General features: G+C 38.3%; 2 protein-coding genes and 1 non-coding gene across 6 annotated transcripts in view; 2 read left to right on the top strand and 1 right to left on the bottom strand.

The window, feature by feature from the left end:
• Positions 1-15047, top strand: part of eda (ectodysplasin A) — a 49205-nt gene extending 34158 nt beyond the window's left edge. Inside the window, exons 2-8 of one of the 4 annotated variants that reach the window (XM_067438580.1) lie at positions 1460-1523; positions 8782-8817; positions 8922-9107; positions 9464-9498; positions 9686-9737; positions 12288-12403; positions 12568-15047. In XM_067438580.1, coding sequence (XP_067294681.1) covers positions 1460-1523; positions 8782-8817; positions 8922-9107; positions 9464-9498; positions 9686-9737; positions 12288-12403; positions 12568-12828 — 750 coding nt within the window. In that variant the 3' untranslated portion in view covers positions 12829-15047. Of the gene's footprint in view, positions 1-1459; positions 1524-8781; positions 8818-8921; positions 9108-9463; positions 9499-9685; positions 9738-12278; positions 12410-12567 lie in introns of all 4 variants that reach the window. The other 3 variants (XM_067438579.1, XM_067438578.1, XM_067438577.1) reach the window with 3 other exon arrangements.
• A 1924-nt stretch (positions 15048-16971) lies between these two features.
• Positions 16972-17043, bottom strand: trnap-agg (transfer RNA proline (anticodon AGG)). Its single transcript has one exon. It is a non-coding gene; the product is annotated as a tRNA-Pro (tRNA).
• Positions 17044-17780: 737 nt separating this feature from the next.
• wnt11f2 (wnt 11, family member 2) lies at positions 17781-20627 on the top strand. The gene is made up of 5 exons (XM_067440131.1): positions 17781-18026; positions 18473-18708; positions 18986-19263; positions 19351-19643; positions 19897-20627. The coding sequence occupies exons 1-5, from the start codon at positions 17947-17949 to the stop codon at positions 20069-20071; spliced, it is 1062 nt and encodes a 353-aa protein (XP_067296232.1). The 5' UTR covers positions 17781-17946; the 3' UTR covers positions 20072-20627.
• Positions 20628-24913: the final 4286 nt, after the last annotated feature.

Genomic DNA, 24913 nt, shown 5'->3' with positions numbered 1-24913 from the left:
GCGACAAACCTCTCACGATCGGGAATCGGATGGTCGGATGAATTTCTGGCATTGTGAGGTTATCGCACAGCTGAAGCAAAACCACAAACTGATTGCCCTATTTTACCTCATTGCGCCTGCGCGAAAGCAGAAGTTTAACCATTTAATTTTTAATTTAGAGCTAGCCTACTTGATTTACTTTCACACTTTATTTATTTATTTATTTATTTATTTATTTATTTACTTGTATTTAATATAGATTAATATTTAGCCTACTTAATCTTATGACGGGAAGTGGGAACCGTTGTCCATCTTGGCACAATGTCATGTTGTCCTTTTTTGTCTTCTTTTTTTTCTTTTCTCCTTTTAAATTTATTGACGCGAATCAGTAGATGTCACGCAATGTTCAAACGCAGTCTCAAATCCAGTCAATTATTCCCTACGGAAAGAGAAATTAATGGTGTGGGGGGGGGGTGTATAATAAGATATTTCTATCTTATATCATAGAAATCGTACCGTGTATACCCAGCTTTAGGCAGGGCTATTCAAATCTTGCCCTCGAGGGCCAATATGGTGCAGAGCATAGCTCTAACCCTAATCAAACACACCTGAACATGCTAATTAATGTCTTCAGGATCATTAGAAAATCACAGGTGGGTGTGTTTGATCAGGGTTGGAGCACTCTGCAGCTCATTGGTACGGTGGCCCTCCAGGGCAAGATTTCAATAGCCCTTGGAATAGAATATACAGTTTGCACAGTATAACAATTATTATGTCTATGGAAAGTCCTCAACAAAACAGAAAATCAACAAGGAAAGAATGTATAGAAAGTAGATGGAAGGGAAATGGAAAGAAGAAAAATATAAAGGAATAAATGGTAAAGAAAGGAAGGAAGGGAAAAGAAACAAAGAAATTATGAATAAAAAGATGAAAGGAAGGAACTGATAAAAGGAAGCAAGCAAGGGAAGAGAAAGTGTGTGCTCATCAATTCAGTAAAAATCTTTTTCTCACTTTTCTGTGTGCGTGTGTGTGTTAGGCATGTAAGGCTGTTACTCTGGTCAAATGTGAGATAATGATAAGAAAAGTATTTCCTTTCTAAATAATTCATTATGTTTATGTGATTGTGTGTGGTAGATCATCTAAATGGAATGTCTTACTGCTGTAAATCCACAGGGTTTCTCAACACACACACACACCTCTGCTTTGTGTGCGTGTGCGTGTTTGTGCGCATGCATGAATGCGTTGAGAAACCCTGTGGATGTGTATGTGTGTGTGTGTGTGTGTGTGTGTGTGTGTGTGTGTGTAGTTTTAGTTTATATGGTGACATTTATTTTATGAAGAAGTGGATTAGTTTCATTGATCATGTCTTGGCTCAAACTCAAGCTGGAGTTAAAATGTAAAATGCTTTGAAATGGCTCCATGAATTAATTTTATTCTTCTGCACTGTATTTAAAAAAAATGTATTCCTTCATCTTCACAGAGCAGATGGAGGGATGAACACACAAGAGGGCTGGAGAGAGTTATTCATCGTTCGAAACGCTCAGGTAAAGAAATTATCTCTCTTGTGTGTGTCTGTATTCATGACATTTTCCTAGTAAACCCTATGTTATGTAGCCTGACAAGCCAGACCCACATCAAGATGTTTGGTCTGGAAACTCACCATTGACAGGGCTCAATCTGAGGGGCGGGATAAATGGTTGTCTTTCAAACTTCCTCTGCACGGCGTGCACGCAATTGGGTAGCGCTACAACCAACCAGATCTAGTTGAAAGATTAAACTTTTGGCGTATCCGGTTGGCAAAACTCAGAACACATCTTCCCTTCTTACTAATGACTCCAGTGCCGTTCTTTTTTCAGAGAAAAGCTTAACTCCAAGTCTTCCTGAGTCGCGGTCAAAGCTGATTCGCAAGATCGCTGTCACCGGTTTCTGTGTTCACTAGAAGAAGCGCGCAAGCACAACTCGGCCGTCATTATGTTAAGCCCCACCCACCGACTCTATACACGATGTGATTGGTCTGACCAGAGATTGGTGTTTACAGCTTAGAAGTGTATTGAGAGTTGCTAGATGACACTCACGGACAGATTAGATTTGCTGCCGCTAGGGTCCGTCTAGATTTCTAGGCTATATGTTATGCGGAAAAAGAGGACATTTTTAGTTCCCATGAGGAAAACCGCTAATAAATCCAGCTAAGTGGTGTTTCTTGAAAATGTAAAGTGAATACAAAGTTTTCTGTGATGGGTAGGTTTAGCAGATACAGTTTGCATATTAGTATACAGTTTGTACAGTATAAAAATCATTGTCTATGGAATGTCCCTATAATGTGTGTGTACGTGAGTATAAAGCCTGTGAGATTGCCAGCGTTTCTCTTTGATGTGGTTTAGAGTTCAGAGCGAGATGCATTTCCTTCATTTGATCATGCTACCTTTCACTCGCTCTCCCCCTCGTTCATTCCTTCCATCTTACTCATTATTGGGCTATGCTGTGCGTACCAGTAGTTTATATGTAAATTCCTTTCCCATTCTAGTAGCTTATAACAAACCGATAATGCACCTCTCTCTCTCTCTCTCTCTCTCTCTCTCTCTCTCTCTCTCTCTCTCTCTCTCTCTCTCTCTCTCTCTCTCTCTCTCTCTCTCTCTCTCTCTCTCTCTCTCTCTCTCTCTCTCATTGCGACTCCAGCTTTGGTTACATACTCCTCTTTCCACAGCCATGATTGGCTCCAGTTGGCAGCGCTTTGATTGGCAGGTGGTTTTGGCTTTGATTAGGACTGTGCCGAGACTGGCTCTGATCGGGAGTTCTACTGTTTCAGCTTTTGCACCTGTGTGCGTCATGTGCCAAAGCAAATACCAACACAACACTGATAACATGCACGCATACTATACACAAATGCCATCACAACCACAGCTATAGCAGATGTCTAGAGAGGAAGGTTACTGATGACTTATTTTATGTGAATGTGGACCAGGAAGGAATTATAGTATAAATTATTTGATATCCTTATAGCTTTAGATTTCACATTGAATAGTAACATATCTTAAATAATAAAACAAATCTTTCTTTAGTTCACTTTAGTCTTATTTAACTTTTCATTCAAACAATTACATTAATAAATGTTACATTAATATTCATTAGTATTATTATACAATTACAATTACATGGGCACTTATATAATATTTATTTATTTATTTATTTATTGTGGAGGTCAGCATATAATGCTTACTGTAATTGTCCTCTTACAAATAAAAAAGTCTAAGAGGAGCTGGTATTGTTTTACTCCCATAAACTGAACTGCCCCATGTCAGCACTAGACAGTTGTGCTAGATTACCTTGTGGTAATGTGACCGCGTGTGAACAGTCAAATGGACTTTTTGCACATCTTGGCAAGTTATCAATAAAAACACAAAAGGCAATTATTGTGTTTCAACGTATTTAGAATAGCAAATTTGGCTTGACTTTTGTTGCGCATCATAAAATGTAATTCAAGTGTCACGGTTATGGACTCTTATTTTGATGTTCTGTTTTGTTTCCTTTAGTTCCTGTTTCCCTGCTCTTTAGTTTAGTTTCAGTTTCCTTGTTTTTTTTTATTATGTCTCTGTTTGTTTCTATGGTTACTTATAATCATCAGCTGTGTTATGCAATTTATTGGTCAATAAGTAATTCAGATTATTGTTCTATATGTGTGTCTTGTGCACAAGATTTTACTATCATTTTGAAACTACTATAAAAACTAATAAATACAATAGAACAAAGATGGAAATAAAAATTAACAGTGCATGAAGTTTGTCAGGTAAGTCTAACAATAGTATTCAGGTTAAAAAAAATACTTTAGAAATTGAATAAAGTGGTCAAATGTAACAACTTTTTTTCAAGTGCATAGTTTTCTTTTTACACCCTTATTAACGCTATTAAAGTTGCTCAGTCAAGACTGGTGATTTATTTAGTTATTTATTTATTTTTCTCTCTCTTTTTCTTTTTGTTGTTGAATTAGCATTTAAGGACTCAGAGAGAACCATAGGCCACACCGGCCAACCTTGGCCAACCGTGACGCAAGCGTTATGGATCATTTATATGTACGCCCCCAACATTTGCATCTGTCCAAACATGTTCATCGTCAGGCAGAACTGACAGAGCCGAATCATCAGTTCAGCCGATGAACAAGCGACACTTGAGGATAGCAAAAACGGCAGCACTAATGGACACAAATGTCTGGTTCAGGCTGTGCAGGGGACGTGAGGACTTTTCATATGTCAACAGTCATGGCTGAGGCTTATTATAATCGGATACCACAACAATTTAATTCAAAATCATTTGTTTGTTTGTTCTGCCCATTTTACGTAAGCTTTGCTCAGCTTCTTAAACTGAAGAAAAGTGCAACTATATTCCTGCAAGCAGTACGTAGTGATTTATCCACTTATTGACTGTTTATATCATTTCTGATTAAATTGAAAGTTTCTTAGAGAGACAGCATTGTCTCAATAATGCAAGATGCTAGTACAGTAACAATAGGAGTTTCCTATTGTTACTGTTTTATCTGTTTTGATGATCATCTCTATCATAGACATTCCCATGTGACATTGCAGTTCTTCATCATCATTAAATATTATCTGCAAGCGTTTTAAAGCCTTATCACTCTCAACTTGAGCACACACACCCGACGCATACGCACATAAAGAGCTGGATGTCGGTTTGCCCGTGAGTATTTTTAACTAGATTAGTTCTTTTTCATGTGTTATTGCGATTAAACTGTCAAATGCACACAAGGTTATGTCAGAAACACAAAGTTCACATGAAAACAGTTGGTTATGTCTGCACTAATGTAGCTAGTACAGACATCCATGTGGTATATATATATTAGATCTGTTTAACATTACTTAAGTGAAAGCAGTGTATTATACAGTACCTACTGCTAAGCTTTATATGTATCAAACAACAAAAGATGAACAGGAAATCACTCGCTGCTCTTGACTGAATAACTTTAGTAATTTTATTAAAGGGGTGGTTCCGTGTTTTTTTTCTTCTAGGCTTGGTTGTGTTTATGGGGCACAGTAGGCCTATAACATGTCTTAATACTTTTTTTTTTTTTAAACTCCGTATTTTTCTTATATTTTACCTTTATTCCACTCCACTGTCTCCTTTGAATGGCTCGTTTGCTTCCAGCTTCTATGAAGGCTATCCCTCCGAAAAATGCAATTGTCTTAGATTGGTTACATGGCCAAATGTAGTTTCATGTATTTTTATTGGCTGAAGTGCCAAGCACAGTTTGTCCAGAAACGCCATGCCCCTTACCATTACAGGCAGAAGTCACATCTGCGGTGACTAGCAAGGGTTTATGATGTCACCAACCCGGGAAGAAGCTCGTTGTAGTCCAAACCGGACACTTTTGTAGGCAATAAACTGCCGTAACCTTAAAATACAATATCTCCATTTGTATTGAACTTTCAACGCTTTAACTTTTCAGATACTGTTTATGCTCAAGCAGCAACATTATACACTAACTAAAGTTAAAAAAGTGAAATCACATACAACCACCCCTTTGACAACACATTTCTGATATGAATGCTGCTGTTTATCACCTGCTCTGGCAAGGTGATAAACATGGTTGGCTGTGTACAGCTCTCTGAGGGCGTTGATGGACACTGCTTATGCTAATACGGCAGTGTCCATCAACACTCGTGGGCGGGGCCTGTGAAATGTGATGTCACTTTACCAGGAATCTTGAAACACTGCTTGTGATTTATGGGGATATAAAAGGAGTATAAATAATATAAAAAAGGAGTGGGTTTGGATTTTTACCATTTATAGGGTGGTTGTGTGCAGTGCTGACACACATTTATGTTCAAACATTTACAATTAAATATAAATGTATAAGTTAACTTAGCATAATAGTTGCCCTTTAAGATATAACCGACTGTTAAAAATTACATATTGCCCTTATTGTATTTTTTTTTCTTCTTTGTTTTCCCTGAGATTGTCGTTCGACACGATTTATAAATGGCCTTGTTTTCGTTCACATTAAATGAGATTTATCCATCCATAGCCTATGTCCTTTTTATGTCTGTATGTCTGTTTTATAGAAGTACGTTTTAGAAGTCATGCAGCAAATGTATTCTACTAACTCGTTGGGTACATTACCATTAAAATGTGTGCATCTAACCTCTAACGCGCAAAGAGATTCATTGTGATCTCTTTTTTTGTGTGTGTAAATTGTCCCTCCCTAACATTTCACCTTATTGACAAAAAAGTCAATGGATATTTATCATTTGTCATCAACATTTTTTATTTATTTAGTTACCATCTCATTTTTTGTCAGTAAAAAATGTATTTCTATGACTTATTCATCAGCTAAATTAAGACTGTATTTAGAACTGTACAATTAAATTCTCTTGCGCTCGTAGAATGGCACACTCAAATGTGTCGCAGATGGACTCGGGGAAACTATGCCTGTAATATGCTGAGCTGTAAATCTCTGTATATTTGACAGCAGTGTATGGATGTTAATACATCTCTAACACACTGTTATGTAGACATATAGGGTATTGCGTACTGCTCAATGTGCTTGTTTGAAACCTATAGACCTCACTCAGCGCTGTGAGCTCATTTTAAACCGTATACACACATAACTCGTGTTGTAGTTGATTTTTATGCCTGGATTCTAATTCTGTTCAACAAAATTTCCATGTTGACAACACATTTTTATTGATTCTATTTTAGTATAAAAATCAAACCATCAGACTGTTAGGCGATTATTAATGCACAAGTTACTCCATCTAGTGCCAAGCTGTGTGGAAGCTTCTGTGGCTACAAGCATGATTATTTAATAAGGAAGCTATTTCTAATCCATTCTTGTGATCAAAAGTCACAGTTTTCTTCCCACTTCTCAGATTCATGGGTCAAAGCACTTGCACATGGACATACACAAACTCGCTCACTTAGTGGCCTCATAAACATGCACTTTGTGAATGTACAGCTGGTGTTCGGTGTGTTTGTGTGTGCAGCTGCATGTTTGGTGTGAAATGTGGTTCCAATATTGTCTGTCTTTGATGCTAATTTGTTCCATTCATTAAAGACTTTTAACACTCTATTTTTTCCCCTCCCATTTAAAACAAACACAGACATACCGACTGTCAAATAACCCTCCCATGAAATTCTTCTGACGAAAATGCATGTATACAAACATGCGCACACATTGACACTTTTGTATTTTTTTTTTTTTTTTTTTTTTTTTTTGAAGTTCATCTATATTCATGTGTAAAATTTGTTAAAAGTTGCAACTACAAAATGATAGATTTTTCTGATTTTCTGATGCTCAACATCACCACCAGAGGGAGTTCATTCACTCTGTCGGACACACATTACATCTGGTAGTCTTTTAATTGAAACGTTTTCTGATGAAGAGAATATTTGTGTTGTACTAAGAATTATGTGTATAATAACAAAGGTTTTGCAAAAAACAAGTTTTGGAAGCAGACTGGATGATTTTTGAGGGCGAAATTCACTAAAATGTTCCATTTATTTGCATGTTTATTTTATCTTAAGCTTTTCAAACCTGGCAACTCTAATACACTTAAGTAGCAAAATAATATGGTTTTAAAAATAAAAAAAACTTCTGTGATCACTAGAAATTATTCAAAAACTAAATTTTATTCTTTAACAGATTTAATGGCTTTAACCAATGGCATTCAATGGCCATTCAAATTGCAATTGCTGCTGGTTGAACTGAATTGTGGGTGGTATGTGAATAAGATGCAGGGTTTGTGTATGAAATAACTATTTAGTTAGTTCACTCCTGATTGTTTTATGAAAAACACAGGGACTTCTCCAAAGTGGTACTGAAGGCAGGTCAAGGTCTGTGCATGATTATTGTGTGTGTGTCATGTTTGGTTTTTGTTGTGCATGTTTGATTTTATATATGTGCATGCTGGTCTTTCGTCCAACATAAGCTCCCCTCCTCTTCTGTTGTTTTTTATATAATGGGGAGAAAGTGAAGAGAAAAAGTTGTTTCCCTTCACTTTTGATATTCTGTGTTTTGAGAAAGAGATATCGCGTGCGAAGCCCACCAGACAACACAATGAAAGCAGCAGTCATTTACAAATGAGTTGAAGTAGTTTTATTGCGAAAAAAGACCTCTGAATACTAGCCAACATAAACACAAGTGACCTCAGGCCTTAGGAACACAGATCCGTCTCCTGAGAGTGTGTGTGTGTGTGTGTGTGTGTGTGTGTGTGTGTGTGTGTGTGTGTGTGTGTGTGTGTGTGTGTGTGTGTGTGTGTGTGTGTGTGTGTGTGTGTGTGTGTGTGGGGAAGACTTTAAACTATAAAAAAGGGGATTTTGTCTTGTTTATGGATGTGCTCTATTTGTTGCACATTCACACACACACAAACACTTACTGGATATGGTTCGACTGTCCGTCTGATGTCTACATGTGTTGCCTCAATTGTATTATAGCTTGTTGTTCAGTGGGAAAAATATGTGAATACACTTACATGTGGCCAAACGCACAGAAAGAGGACAGGCCAATATACATTTTAGTAATGAAATGCTAGATGTTTGTGTGTGTGTTGTTTATAGGCACAAGCCGAAGCATTTGTCCTTCAAATTATGCTTGGGTTTGTTTTTCTGTGGTCATGTGAGTGTCATGTGTCATTATCTGTTTAGCTACTTTGAAGGAAATAAACAGTCACTTTGAATAAATCATCTTTTCTGGAATCTGAAGCAGAACTTCAGGAAGAATTTTTAGCTGCAGTTGTGATTTTGTAAATGTAAAATGATATATTTCCAACTGATTATCGCTTATCCCTTTTCCAGAAACCAGCGGAAAAAAGAAAGTAGAGCGGAAAAAAGGTAATTTCATTTTCATAGTTCTCATCAGGGTTTTTTCTGTGCTTTGCCATTTCAGTTTATGTCATACTGATGTTGCATTCCTCTCTCTCTTTCTATCTCTTTAGGCAAGAAAGGGCCCCCTGGCGCTCCTGGACCTCCAGGCCCACCTGGTCCGCAAGGTCCACCTGGAATTCCAGGGATCCCGGGGATTCCAGGCAGTAACGCAATGGGTCCATCTGGCCCACCTGGCCCTCCTGGACCCGCAGGGCCACCTGGACCACAAGGTCCACCTGGACCACAGGGGCCTTCAGGTTAACACAGACACTTGCCTTTACAAGCAGTCACAGCAAGCAGCTAGTTTAAGGGACTTTTCACATCAAGAGCAATGCAGCACAGCAACAACATTTCAAGTCAACTTAAGTCAGCTTTCATGCTGTGCAGTCCATCGAAAATCAGTGTTTAAATGGAAAGGCTTTTTGCTGCAAACATTCATTCTTGGTGTGAACAGATTATAGTGCAGAACAGTTGACATGATCAGTTCCACAGTTATAGTTGATTTAAAGAATTATCATCATGTTACGATTACACGATTCATACTTAAATAATTTGTCCTTTGGTAGATGCTTTTTATTCAAAGGCAACTCATTTCCCCCCTGTGTGTCAACAGGTGGCGTCGAAAAAGCCAAGCACAGAGAGACACAGGTATGTATGATGTCCTGAGTGACCTCCACCACCACACCGCTCCACTCTCCATGCTACTTTCTCTCAGTAAAAAAGAGATTTTGGATGTGTATATCAGACAAAGTATGAATATGATCATGAGTATGCCTAAGCACTGTACTTACAAAATGTGTTTTTGAATTTGTGAATGTTTGTGATGTTTCTGTAGCCAGCTGTGGTGCATCTTCAAGGTCAGGAAACCACTATCCAAGTGAAAGAAGGTAAGAGTTGAATAATGATCCCTTACATAAACACAGCTACATGCATATGCTTGATGATGCCTATTAATATTGTGTTTTGGCATGGCTTTCGTTTGTTAAAAGAAACACTCCACTTTTTTTAAAAAAATAGCCATTGAAATAATCTTCCATCTCCACTAGAGTTAAACAGTTGAGTTTGACCATTTTCTAATCCATTCAGCCGATCTCCGGGTCTGGCGGTAGCACTTTTAGCATAAATCATTGACTCTGATTAGACCGCCCAAAAATGACCAAAGACATTCCATATTTTTGGATTATGGCTAGGAACTACACTCTCATTTCTGCGATTCAACTTTGCTACTGTACCATCGATGCAGCAGCGCAATGATATTACACAGGAAATAGGAAAAATATAAATAACTCTTTGGTAATTTTTGAGCAAGATGCTAATGGTCTAATCAGATTCAATGAAGTATGCTGAAAGAAGGGCTAGACTGGAGCTAAAATTCAGCTCTGGCATACCCAGCACATCCGGCCCATGAGTTCCCCGTGAATGTTTTTGCTGGTGTTGGGGCCTTGAATTTGAGAATATAAATAAAACAAATAAAGGACAAATAATGATAGATATTATTGAATTTGCTGCAAATGCAGATGAACTTAATATTGCTTTTTTGTCACGCAGAAATGCCCTTGGCAGTAAAGCACTGATGATTTTGAGCTAGGATGCAGTAAAGTAAATTTACTGCTTTTAAATGCTGTCATCATTTACTCACTCTCGTGTCCTTCCAAACATGTATGACTTCTGTGAAACACAAAATAAGATGTTTTGAAGAATGTTGCAACCAAGTCATTTTGGTTAGGCTACCATTTGAATATTGTATGAACAAAAAACAGACTCAAATTATTTTATTTTATGCTACACAGGAATAAATTAATTTAGGTTTGGAATGACATTAGGGTGAGTAAATGATCACATTTTTGGGTTGAACAATCATATTTTTCAAGAGTTAACACATAATTTAAGTAAGACACTGATATCTATCTTTCATGAGGCTATTAAATTTCATTAAATCTATTAAAAAAAAGTTAATAAAACTTTTAAAGAGGAAAAAAAGCTTTGTCCTTAATTCATGGGATCCAGACTTTAAAACCGTTTTATAGACTATAGTTTAACTGTATAGGCCAGTTTCATTTAAATGTAAGATCATGGTAGCTAAATGGCTTCTAAAACTATATAAAACATATAATAAACTATATTTCTAAGTAAAAAAAAAATTTTTAACACCTGTAGAAAATACGAAAACAGCCTCTATAAAAGTGATTTATATTCTGTAATATTAATTTAAGTAATATAGTAAAAAATTTAATAAATGTTTCTTCCAAAACACCATATTTCTTCGCTGTTAGCTGCAATGTAAAATGTGGTTCTGCTAAAGTGAAACATTTGTGTGTATTGCCGTTTTCCACTTTACCTCGTCATTTCAACTGATTCAACACAGAACCTGTAATGTTTCCAAATCATACGATTGTATAAAACAAAATTCGGAGTCAAAATGCCGTTCATAGAGCAGCATTTAAACGCAGTGTACGTTCGTCAGCGGCTGCACTGTGCGGCTATTCACCTTTGCAGTTCCATGCGCTCAAATAGGCTACTAATAAATAAATAAATAGAAAAAAGCGCCTAATATGGAGGAGAGGTCTCTGTCGCGGCGGCTTGTCAATTCAGAAGACAAACCAATGGGCCGCTGTTGGTGCATGTTGTCAGTGGTACAAAAAAAATATATATATATATATTTTTTTTTTTTAAACACAAAAATTGTAAGCAATGTTAAGAAACTGTAATACTTTTATTCAGCTAGAACACATTAAACTGATCAAGTGACCGTAAAGACATTAAGATTTCAGTTACAAGTGCATACTGTTTTTTACTTTCTAGTCATTATATCATAGTTATTTTAAACGTGTGTGTGCGTGTGTGCGTGTGTGCGTGTGTGCGTGTGTGCGTGTGTGCGTGTGTGTGTGTGTGTGTGTGTGTGTGTGTGTGTGTGTGTGTGTGTGTGTGTGTGTGTGTGTGTGTGTGTGTGTGTGTGTGTGTGTGTGTGTGTGTGTGTGTGTGTGTGAGTGAACTTGTTTATATTACATTGTGGGGACCAATGTCCTCACAATGTAATATAAACCTGATCTCCTACATTGTGGGGACCAGCCAGCCAATGTAAATGGATTCATAAACATACTAAATTATGTTGTTTTTTTTGTTGAAAATGTAAAAATGCAGTATGTTTCCTGTGATGGGTAGGTTTTGGGGCAGGGGCAGTGTAGAGGGATAGAATGTACAGTTTTTACAGTTTACAATCCATAGAGAGAGAGATGAGGCCCAATATATAATATGATTTAAAAATCGAATAAGAATTAAGAATTAAAATATTAATGAGAAATGTATAATTATTTTTGGTGTAAGGGCCAGTGAAAGTGTTGATAAGAGTTGAGCCCTGGTGTGTATGTTATTATGTGTCGCTGCTGTCATAACAGATAATTGAGTATTTACTGGTGTCTGTTTGTGAGATTTGTCAGAAGGTGTGTTGAAGAATTGGAGAATGATCTCAATCCATCAGAGAGTGTTTAAAATGCACTCGCGCTCTGGAGAGCTGGAAGTCCTACTTGACGGAACATACTTTATATATAGTCAGGTAGAAGTGAGTACAGTCCCTGGACTAACTCTACTGCTTACACAAACAAACATATACAGTATACATTTCATACAAATAAAATAACACTTTTTGTTTTAACAATGTTAACATGATTAGAAATCAGTAACCATTATCCCAATGTGCTTTTTGTATTTTTGCGACAGGTATATTACCTGAATTTCACGGACATAGCAAGTTATGAGGTGATGGTAGATAAGACTCCATTCTTGCGCTGCACGCGAAGCATTGAGACCGGCCAGCGCAAGTTCAACACCTGCTACACCGCGGGCGTGTGTTTGTTGAGAGCACGCCAAAGGATCTCCATTCGCATGGTGTACGAAGACACCTCCATCTCCATGAGCAACCACACCACCTTCCTCGGCAGCATCCGTCTGGGGGACGCCCCGGCTGCTGGACACACCTGAGGCCGTCGGCACGCAGGTCGACCTGATCAGACTCTTTAGATGTGCATGAGCTGATGAGCTCGCAGACCACGCCCACTGAACTACATCGAGCCAGTATGCCTCATTATCCCCGCCCTCGTGGACACACCAATCTACGGCCAGCAATTTATGATCTAACAGCTTCATCTACATATCTTTAGAGCGTCAGGCAATCGTGACTATGTAGCATCACCAAGACTGACAGAAATCCAATTCTCTCTGAGCACTGAAACACCCTCTGTTAGTCACAGCAGCGCAACATTCACCACAAGTAATCAAACTGTCTATTTACGAATGAGATTGACACACTGGCTTCCTGAATGAACAGTGCGACTGGATGAGCTGAGCGCTGTCGCAGATGCTGTGTGTGTGCGGGCGCGTGCGTGTAGATTCAGGCACACATCCAGCGTCAGCACAGGGAGAAAGTGCACCTGCAGTGTTTGTAGTGACTGGAACTGCAGAAGGAGGAGTATTTCAGTGAGATACTCTATTGTGTAGCAACCAACTCAATTGTAACAGGCACACACTTTGTTAGATTCAACACCGCTTAAATAGTGAACCTGTGTTCTATTCTATTAAAGTAAGCACTGATGATGGCAATGTATATAAAACCGATTATCTATGTTCAGTTATCTTTGATCTTTTACACACGCAGTCAAGATAACCATTTTTAATATGAAGTCATGAAATTGAGTTTTTTTTTTTTTTTCGTTGCTCTTTTTAACTGTCATTACATTGTAGGAAAAAAAAATCGAGTGTGTGCATATGATGGCAATGGTTCAAGCACTGAAATGAATCCTACTTCATAATGGTTTTCTTCATCAACATCCCGAATATGCAACACAATACCATATGCCTCCTGTAGGGGGAAGTAGTGCTCCTCTACAGTAAATGTAGCACAGAGATGTACTGGCTGTGTTCGGAATAGAATATACTCTTACTTTTGCTGCAGTAAATAATATTATGCATTCGGTATAGCTAATATAGCCTACATAGCCCTACTGCCGTTAAAGTTTGGGGTTGATCATTTATTTTATTCAGTTTTGTTCGCAAGGACACCTGAAATTGATCAAAAGTCAGTAAAGACATGTTGGCTATACTGTTACAAAATATGTATTTCAAATAAATGCTGTTTAAATAGCTATAGCCTACTGAAAAAAGTATCAGGATTTCCACACAAAAATATCAAGCAGCACAACTGTGTGTAATGTTTCTTGAGCAGCAAATCAGCACACGAGAATGATTTCTGAAGGATCATGACACTGAAGACTGTGATGCTGAACATTCAGCTTTGATCACAGGAATAACTTGCATTTTGAAATATACAATAATAAAAACCCGTTTTATTAAATTGTAATTATTTAATAGTACTACCGCTGTTTGTAGCCTACTTTATTTCTGATCAAACCTATGCAGCCATGGTGAGCATGAGACTTTTTTGACGCCAACCCTTTGAACGGTAAAGGCATAAACGTGCTGAATACTGTATCCCACAATACAAATGCTCCCAGTATCATGATTTGATGCGATACATATAAAATGCAGTATTTAGTAGGCTATATACTGTAGCCTACATTAAGAAGTAACCGTGTTCCATTCCGAACATTTGAGCCTCTGTGTTTAACACAGGCTACTGGTAAATATCACAAAGTCATGAATCAGCCTTTAGGATTTCACCAGCGCCTGACTGACAGATCAGGATTGTGGGTCTGAATGGGTTGTAGGGAAAGACTGAATTATGAGAGTAGTTTAGTTAATAGGAATCAGATCCAAGATCCTCACAGTGAGAACAAACTGCTTTATTGTGTGTTCAAAGGTCTTGGAATAAAAAGAACCGTGGGAATTATCTGGAACTTTCTAAAGGGAGCTGGTAATCTGCCCTCGGGTTTCCTCCGCTTTTCCCCTCTGTCTCCACATGGAAATGTAACAAAAAAAATCACAAGAGTCTGATTTTGGTTGTGTTCTGATAGATTTGTTTATTTCTCTCCCTCTCCTCCCTTAAACATCACGTCCAACCAACAGCTTGTTTTTGTTTCTGGGATGTGTGCGCGTGCTTGTGTGTTTTCGATACGAGTGTCTTTGTCTTAATGAAGATAATGTATATTTGTAAACTATACAGGGACTGTATATATGTACATAAGATATTTTGCTCTTTTGTAATTTTTTTTAATGTCCAATTAAATTGTTTTTGAAATATTGTTTTTAAAGAGTGGTTTAATTTTCTATGTCCCCCAGAGAAAGTGTGAACCATAGAGCAAAGTCCCTATAGGGGAAGAGCTACAGTTTTGTGCAGCAGTGCCCCCTAGTGTCAATAAAAACATCATTCAAATATGATCATCAGTGTCAGCTTGTATGATAGTGATATGCAAAGATGTTTGTGGTTCAATGTGTATTAAATTCAAGTGATGGTGTTCCTTTATCAGATCAGAGCAAGTTCATGTTAATATGTAAACTTTTTAGTGGGTGAACCAATTCAATTTTAATAAACGTATGTCGGCTGTGTGTATTCAGTGTTAAGTGGTCTGCAGGGTGGCGTAATGGCTAATAACACCTGAAAATGCCATTCTTTCACAAACATGAGGGTTTCATCACCTCTGTTTCCACATTCCTCTCTCTTACTGTCTACAATGTACACACACAAATACAAAAGACAGGATACACTCTTGGTGCTAAGCTTTTGTCTAGAATATCAGGACAATTGAGTCAAAGAACATGAGACAGAAAGCAAGAACTTGTCCTCACAAGCCCCCTGACTGTTTCAAACAGGTGAACAACAGAACAGTTTCTCTCTCACACCTTATTGATGTCCACAACTCATTCATGATTCTGTTATTGGTCAGTTTGTTTGTTTTATTACTGAACGTGTGCAGTGAAGCCCCTGTCAACAGGAAACAGGGAATTAACAATATGCTATTGATAGGCCTTCTTTCACGTCCACTGACTTTCTAAACCATAGAGGTAGGCTATAGCCTATATATAACATAACATTAAAAATCGACCCACAGTAAATTCAGAAATCTCTTATGGTTTCTATACAATTGGCCTACTTAATTTGTATATTTTGGAGAGAATACCTTACTACTGTGTTGTTCCTCATTCAGTATCTCACGTCTTCAATTGCTCTTGTTTACAATTCCATAATCAATGTTGGCTTGATGTGGAAATGTGATTTTCTCAAATTAAACATGTTTGGTCCAAGAATGCATTTTGCATATATGTAAATTTTGTACATGTAAATGTATTGTCGGATCTCGACAGGTCAACTAAAGGTCAAATTAAACGGAAAGATTCCAGCCTCTTTTTGAAAAGCACCGTGTATTTCATGGACACTGTAGGCTTACTACAGCAAAGAAAAGAAAAACACACAAGTGTGTTTTTGATCACTCCACTTATATTTGTGAATTGATTATATAATATCTGTTTTAACCTTAGAATCTCGTTGGTTTATTTACAGTGAGGACACCGATTTACAGCACACACCGCTCATTGAACCTGTTGATTAGGCCTCTGATTATGGCTTGTTGATCGGATTAGGGGCCCCGTGAGGCATTTGTATTATTCTAGCTCCATTAAAGAAAGGAGAACTGGTTTGTTTGATCCTAATCCCGACTAAATCATGGACTCGTATGCACATCAATTAAAATTCCAGTCTGCAGTTTCGGCCGCTGATGGCCCACTGCGAGATCAATAGGCAGTCTATTCTTGATGCAGGTTTTTCCCGACACATCTCAGCAGAGTGTATGCTAGGGCGATTTGAATCAAAGAGAAGCTTTTCTCGCCTTTCCGTGGAGTGGCCGAGCTGCCTGCTCGCAAAGAAGAGGGATGTGTTATTTCTGATTGTCTCGGTGAGATATGACCGCCTTGGAACCTGTGAATTTTCACACCTATGTGATGATCAGACTACAGTGATTAGCACTTGCAGGACTGTCTCAGCGCCACCATTCACATGCGCCAGGCTGCATTCCGCAACTGAATCACATTCAGCTCAACTGAATACGCATCGGCCGACCGTACGAATCGATTAAACAGATTTGTGTTAGCTGAGCGCCATATAGCGATTGTGTGTGTGTGTTTACTTAAAAGTACACATTAAAACTAGACTTCGTTTTGAAAAACAGAAAACTTGGGCTCGTCCGGGATTTGAACCCGGGACCTCTCGCACCCTAAGCGAGAATCATACCCCTAGACCAACGAGCCGCTCTGCGCAGTTGCAGCCGGAAAACGTCTATATTTTATGATTACTGTACAGACACAATATAAATGAAACAGGAAATGTTCATTTGTTAGCCCCCGGTGATCTATTAAGGATTATTAAAAATAATAATAATACTTTAAGACTGAGAAAATGTGTTTAGAATAAATTGACTTATGGATCACTGATGTCCTCGGCAGCTTTTGCCTGTGACCTACTGCTGTTTTAAGATGTTTGCGCTGGTAAAGCTTGATGAACAAGAAACCCGGCTTATCTTCAGGCCAGAGGAAAGCCGAATCAATCATATTTGAATGTAAATGAACGGGTTGTTGATCCCGTTCGGACAGTCTTCAAAAGAATAAAGCCCAGTTGTTTCCTTTGGGAAGGCGCACACCCTGAAAAGCTGAGCTTACAGAGGATGAGGCTGCTACTAATGGCTTTTTACCCTTAACAAATCGGTTAAAACATTGTTTGCTCACAAGACAAGGAAAAGGAAATAACAACAAACAAACCATTAAGTCTCTCCTGAGAATTATTAAAACCTGTTTGCACAGTCGACTGGCAAGTGTAAGACACATTAAACTTTGATAATTGGGTTTGATCTACTTGATAGCTAACACTTTAGTGAGCTTAATACGCTCTAATTTAATTCAGCTGCAATGATTTGGCTTACGCTGTTTGTTTAAATGGAGTGACAATGTGGTTAATTTTCTCAGTATATTTCCCCTACTATAAATGAACTGTAGCAGTAGGTAATCCCTCCGCGCGCGTTTTGAATATGAATCTTGAGAGACCGCCCACGCGCCCTTGGGGGCGGGTCGAGCCCCATGGCTGACCTATGAAAGAGAGAGAGCCTCACTTGGATTCGGACACACATCACTGGGATTTCTAAACGACAGAAGAACGAAATGACAGAATACAAGGATTTTGTTCTACTTTTCGTCATGTCTCTGAGTGCAATTTATCCATGCACGGGAATATCATGGCTGTAAGTATTATTTTTATTCATGAATGAAATGTTTTATATCTATTTGATATCTGATATTTCACAACAAATCAGCTAATTTATTCCAGCTTTAGACTTAGCTTAGTGGTGTAAAGTTAGAAAAATGTGTTGTCTTAAATGTCACGTTGAATCGAGAACAGAATGCATTCGATTTAGGAATACATTTATTTTATGAAACAATTCGTTGAAGTTCGCTAAAAAGTTAACCAAGCAGTTAATGCAAAATCTCTGAGACATTTGTCTTTTGTTTTTAAAGTAACAGATTCAGAACAAATGATAACAGGATTATAAAGGACATGTTGTTGTTTTACCTTTTTAAAAACACGTCCAGTCACATACCAGATTTTATTAATCAATAAAATCAAGTTAGTTTGTTTAGCTAAGTAAACTATCCTTCAGACTGGCTCATATGGTGTTTGTATTCGCAGTGGTTTAACGGTAAACGGGAGCTCTGTCGGTTGGAATCAGACGCATCACTGTAAACTCCTGGATGGGCTCGTGCCAGATCAACTACAGCTCTGCAAACGGAACCTCGAGCTCATGCAAAGCATCGTGCACGCGGCCAAACTCACCAAGAGCGCGTGCCAGGGCTCCTTCAGCGACATGCGCTGGAACTGCTCGTCCATCGAGAGCGCCCCTCACTTCACCCCGGACCTGTCGAAAGGTGATTACTGATAATCTGTATTTTCTATAAGCATTGACCAGCAACCACCGTGATTATAACGGTGATTATAACGGTGATTATAGTCTGCAAGCTAGTGGTTTTTAAATAGCTTATGTATGTATATGTATGTGTGTATATATATATATATATATATATATATATATATATATATATATATACACACATACATATACATACATAAGCTATTTAAAAACCACTAGCTTGCAGACTACACACATTAAGATGGGGGTGACCTAACAGTGATGTCTCTGTGCAGGGACCCGTGAGGCAGCGTTCGTGTTCTCTCTGGCCGCTGCCGTGGTGAGTCATTCCATCGCCCGTGCCTGTGCTTCTGGAGACCTTCCCAGCTGTTCGTGTGCACCAGCACCATCAGAGCAGGCGGCCCCGGACTTCCGCTGGGGTGGCTGCGGGGATAACGTTCGTTACGGTCTGCAGATGGGCTCGGCTTTCTCAGACGCACCTATGAGGAACCGCCGCTCGGGACCACAGGCCTTCAGGCTCATGCAGCTTCACAACAATGCAGTGGGAAGACAGGTAACTTCAGCTGCGTGCTTACTGGCGTTACTGACATTATTTAGCGATTTCATTTTATTAACTTATATATTTGTTGTCTTTGTATAGGCACTCATGGATGCTCTAGAGATGAAGTGCAAATGTCACGGCGTTTCTGGTTCATGCTCTGTGAAGACCTGCTGGAAGGGCCTTCAAGACATCAACAGCATCTCCGCGGACCTCAAGTCTAAATACCTGTCGGCCACTAAGGTCATTCCGCGTCAGATAGGCAATCGCCGACAGCTGGTCCCCCGGGAGATGGAGGTGAGGCCGGTCGGAGACAATGAACTTGTCTACCTGGTCAGCTCTCCTGATTACTGCTCCCAGAGCGCCAAGCAGGGGTCATTTGGAACCACAGACAGGTGAGATATCCATTATCACTCAAGATTATTGATTACTGATGAGAGAGCAATCAGTCGCTGTAATGAATGAGGGATTATCACTGATCTGACAGATGAGACAGAGCACAATGGAACGAAAAGAGGCACATGAATACAATCGGTTAAGCATTATCACACACAGACACAAATACTGATTCTCACAACACAAACACGCTTCAATGCTGAGTTGTTTTGTTCAGTTAGGTCAATAATTTGCTCTACATCATCTCTGCAGGCAGTGTAACAAGACTGCAACTGGCAGTGAGAGCTGTGGACTCATGTGTTGTGGACGGGGTTATAATGCCTATACGGAGGTGCTGGTGGAACGCTGCCAGTGTAAATATCACTGGTGCTGTTACGTGTCCTGCAAAACATGCCACCGCACCGTTGAGAGATACGTCTGCAAGTGACAAACCACCTCATGGACTGTCATCATCGACAGAGACAAAGAAGCATGGTGCAGTGCTGGGCGAATGTGTATAATCATTTTAGAGCCTTAAGTGAGTGGATAATCCTCTAAGTGCTGTAAGGATGGCATGAAAGTGAAGAAAGAAGAGCGGGAGTTGAGGAACACGGGGTGGTGAGAGAGTTAATGAATGGCTGTAAACAAAGAACCCTGTGGTGAGGCCCTCAAGGCACCCCGTGGAAAGCCAGGGTGATAAGTAGTGGCCGCTCACAGCAAAACTCATCAACTCCAACAGAAAAAGAGACTGGGGGAGGGGAGGGCTGTGCCTGTAAAGGGTGACTTTACTCTGGTAATACTTCACATATTGCTGATCTGTTTTATTCACATCAATCTCATGAAACCAGTTACACAGCAGCAAGAGATGGAAATCAAACCACACTTCTCTGCACTCAGAATTGATTATGAAGAGATGACTCAAAGTAACTTGTCCTTTATTTGCTTGATGTTGATTGGCTGAATTTTTCCATTGTGTTGATGGAAAAAAAGAGGAAGTCCACGCTTTTCACAGAGGGAAAACTTGTACATTTTCTGTAAAAATGAAAATTTGTATTTATTTTATTAAAAATATTTAATGTGAAAGACTAATTTGTAATTTTTCATCATAAATTGAAAGTCCTATTATCGCTTACAACTCCAATTGAACATTTTCACGTGATTAATCACATCTAAATTTTTCAGTTGGCCGAATTTAATGTCTGTGAATTAAATTGCATCTATTCACAGAATTTCAATTCAGCCAACTGAAAAATTTAGATATGATTAATCACGTGAAAATGTTCTTACAGTGTACTTAAAGTAAAGTTTCTTTTTTTGTGACAGCTGACTTTCATGTTCCACAGGGAGAAAGAAGGTCGCACAGGTTTGGAACAACATGCATTTTCAGTTACACTTTACAGTAAGGTCTCATTTGTGAACATTACTCAAAATGAAATTACTATGAGCAATGTATTTTTAGAGCATTTATTAATCTTTGTTCATAGTTCACTGTGTTAACTGTGTATTTCAAATCTGTAAACATTGAAATTATCATAAGCTAAGATGAATTAATGCTATAAAGGTATTGTTCATTATTAGTTATCAAATGGAACCTTAATATGACCATATTTTTGTCGTCTATCCATTTTAAAATCTTACAGTATATATATATTTTTTTTTTTTTGTAGATTTGCTGCTCAGAATTTTATAGCAGTTATGTATGCGATCGTGAGCTTTCTCTGATTTGAAAGAATGTTGATGAGAGATCAAAGACATTTTCAGGATATCAGTGCTATAAGAGAGATTAAGAACCCAGATAGTAAGCATTCAACAGCAGCTTCAGGAGAAAGAGGGAGACAGGCTAACCTGTTCTGCGGTTCTCTTTGTCCTTTGATTTGCCTGATTTTTATCTCTGCATTGTTACAGAAAGACAAAGACACACCGACATCTGGGTCTGAGCCTCAGAGGGGATTTAGCTTTGCTCAGCAAGTCTTTGCATTTTATATCAAAGATGCTTGTTGATAAATAAAATACATTAGCAGAGAAGAATCAGCAATGTTGCTAAAATAGACCTTTATCAGCCACGGGAAGTGTGAGGCTTCAGGGGTGTGAGATGCTTTTGATATCTCTGATGAAGGAGTTTCTATTTTTGTCTAAAAAAATATTGATTTCTTCTGAAATTAGACGATTCTCTCTCTTTTTCTCTGTTGACTGTGCACCTAGTGTGAATCTCTGTGGAATGCAGCTCTCCATTTAACCGGGTCCCATGTATTGTTTACTAAGAGCACAACACCACACTCCCACACAATGAGTATTTACACACACAGTCTGAGGAAGACTTTATTAGCGCTTAGCTGTTTGCAGAGTGACTGTTTGTGAAAACAGATGCAAGACAATCCCATCGATCTCTGCTGACAGACTCTTTTTCAAACATAAATTTGTTTTTCTGTCACAGTAGGAACTTTACATTGACTTCTGTTGTTCTTATACAGAGATAATATTTTCTGTCCCCTAACGCTAAACCGTTTTCCTCATGGTGTTGACCTTGGAAAGGTCTTTCAACAGTGTAGGTGGTTTCAGGTTTTACCATCAACCTCCTGAGCCGCACACACAGACAAAATCTTTTTATATCATTGCCCATCATTGATAATATTTTTATATTGACCATAACATTGAACCATAAACCTCCCCCATTCTAAAAACCTTTTGGCTTTTTTGGTTTTAATTAGTCCCATTCTCCTCAAGAAAGGTCTGTTTTGGTCCATTTGCTTTCTAACATGTAGAACTTTCCACTTGAGTTCTCTGAAACAGCAGTTTTTGTATCGTGTGTGTGTGTGTGTGTGCGCTTGTTTATATTACATTGTGGGGACCAAATGTCCCCATAAGGATAGTAAAACCTGAGATAACCTACATTGTGGGAACCAGCCAGTGGTCCCCACTTTTCAAAAGGCTTATAAATCATACAGGATGTTTTTTTTTAAAAAGTAAAAATGCAGAATGTTTCCTGGGATGGGTAGGTTTAGGGGCAGTGTAAGGGGATAGAAAATATGTTTTGTACAGTATAAAAACCATTACGTCTTTGGAGTCCCCACAAAGATAGTGAACCAGACGTGTGTGTGTGTGTGTGTGTGTGTGTGTGTGTGTGTGTGTGTGTGTGTGTGTGTGTGTGTGTGTGTGTGTGTGTGTGTGTGTGTGTGTGTGTGTGTGTGTGTGTGTGTGTGTGTGTGTGTGTGTGTGTGTGTGTGTGTGGCACCTGTCAGTTCTACCCCCCATATTGCCGGTGCTGCAATGACAAAGCAAAGGGCACAAACGGCTGTAAATCTCACAACATAGCCGGACACACACACGCACTGAGAATAGATCTGCAAGTGACTCCAAATATTTGAAGAATCAACAGCCTGGAGTGACAAAAATAGAACTTAAATACCTTTTGATCGATGCAACAAGAAAAAGCAGCAAGAAAACTGAGTGAAAATGTTCACACATATGCTGTTATTTCAGTTCTCTTCAGCTCATTGGGGTTTTCTGTTGTTTGTTTGAATGTGGTTTGTATATGTTGGCTGTTATTCTGTAGGGTGACAGTTGATGTATGTTGCATGTTCCAAGGAGGTAGAGATCACGGTTAAAGGTCATGGGTTAGGGTTACTTACTTGTTTAGGTTAGTCCTCCACTATGAAGGGAATTTTCTTTTTGTGGCCAAAGACAAAATAACCTCAGAGCCCATTAAAGTGATTAACAAATCTTTAACAAAGGAAAAAGTGCACAGGGTCTCACACCTGCTCAAAGGCCTTTAGCTGCAGACAGAAAGTAGTTCAAATGTGTGGTTAGATTATGAAAAGATGCGTGAACTGAACTGAATAAACACATTTGCCTCAGCCTGGAGTGAGTTCTCGTCCATCACGATAACAGCTCTGTGACGCACGATAACAGCTCTGATAACAGCTGATCATGCCAGAGGTTTAGCGATACACCACCATGGGAAAATGAGTCAGGTTTCACTTTTGTCCCAATAAAGGCTCAGTCTACTGAGTTAAAGCAGCCCTGGACTACTTTTTGAAGTTTATTTGTCCTACACAGGTATGAATGATTTGTTTAAACACACCCAGACTCACTTACTCCAGGCAAAATCATTAATATCAGCCAAATGTGCTAAATTGCCCTCATACATTCACACAAACAAATAATCCAGTGGCTGAGACCACAGAGACAAATGGTTTCTAAATGCTAATGTTGTCACAGATCTGTGTTTATACTGGGTGTAAAGCTTTCTAAAATGAAAACTGAGTGGACCTGTGGGAGATCTGTTTTCCCACTTTGCATTTTTAAAGATATAGTTCTGAATGGTCATGTTGACAGAAAAAGACCAGGAGTTTTACATGCAAAACAGTTTTATGTGCATGAAAACTGAGAGAGGAAGAGTTTTCAGAATACATCCACTACATAAAATTAGCCTTTTGATAAATTAAAGAGGCAAAAAATATGATGTGGAAACTCATGTTTGAGTGTGTAAGATATTACAACTTTTTTATGCATGAAAAGATAAGATGTTATAGGCTGTCCTGGTACACCCTTTAAAATAATTGTAAATACATAAACCTGTTTCATTTATATAAGGTCCTGAACACTCTTGGACATACAGCATCTTAGGACACTTAAAATGTAATGGTGAGGGATGGGTTCAACTCTTTTTATTTTCCTAATCTAACCCAATTCTTCTATGGCAAATTTAAAAATAAGTTTAAAAGCCGACTATCAAAATTAAAATTTACATTTATTTGTAGGCCTATAGCCTAGCGCTTTTCACAATACAGTCTATCGTTTGAAAGCAGGAAATTTGATTTAGATATTTTTAGATATTAATATTTAGATATTAGCCTATTTCCTTTGTAACCTAAAGTTAAGGAAGTTCACTTCAAAACAATTAATGATATTTATCCAATTAGTGAACGTTTCGAAATACTCTGTACATTTTTAAAAAAGATCTCAGGGTTATCTTTTCTACAATAGATTTTTTTTAAGCGCTTTTGGGACAGGATGCATAAGTGGTTATTTACAAATAATGTAAACCTGCTTTTTATATGATAATTTTGATGTTTTATGCAAAACAAAGAAGATGCATTTTTATGCAATATTTATTTACACAAACGTGTATTTGTTAAAGTTGATCCAAGTTTTGTGGTATTTAATTTTTTTTAAATGTCTTATTTTAAAAGCTGTTTCTTATGCTACTGATATTAACTGTTTGTTAACTAAATAATTGTAAATACATAACCTTATTTACATAAAGGTCCTGAAAACTCTTAGACATGCA

The sequence above is a fragment of the Pseudorasbora parva genome, chromosome 3, assembly GCF_024679245.1.
Source record: "Pseudorasbora parva isolate DD20220531a chromosome 3, ASM2467924v1, whole genome shotgun sequence".
NCBI lineage: Eukaryota > Metazoa > Chordata > Actinopteri > Cypriniformes > Gobionidae > Pseudorasbora > Pseudorasbora parva.
Note: the sequence above shows the minus strand (reverse complement) of the source record. Positions and strands in the feature narration are given on the sequence as shown.

What these genes read in the sequence shown, in the direction of transcription:
- wnt11f2 (XM_067440131.1), top strand. Translation starts at nt 17,947, where the DNA reads ATGACAGAATACAAGGATTTTGTTCTACTTTTCGTCATGTCTCTGAGT. An exon ending in ACAATGCAGTGGGAAGACAG is followed by an intron (nt 19,264 to 19,350) that starts GTAACTTCAGCT and finishes GTCTTTGTATAG; the next exon opens with GCACTCATGGATGCTCTAGA. An exon ending in TCATTTGGAACCACAGACAG is followed by an intron (nt 19,644 to 19,896) that starts GTGAGATATCCA and finishes TCATCTCTGCAG; the next exon opens with GCAGTGTAACAAGACTGCAA.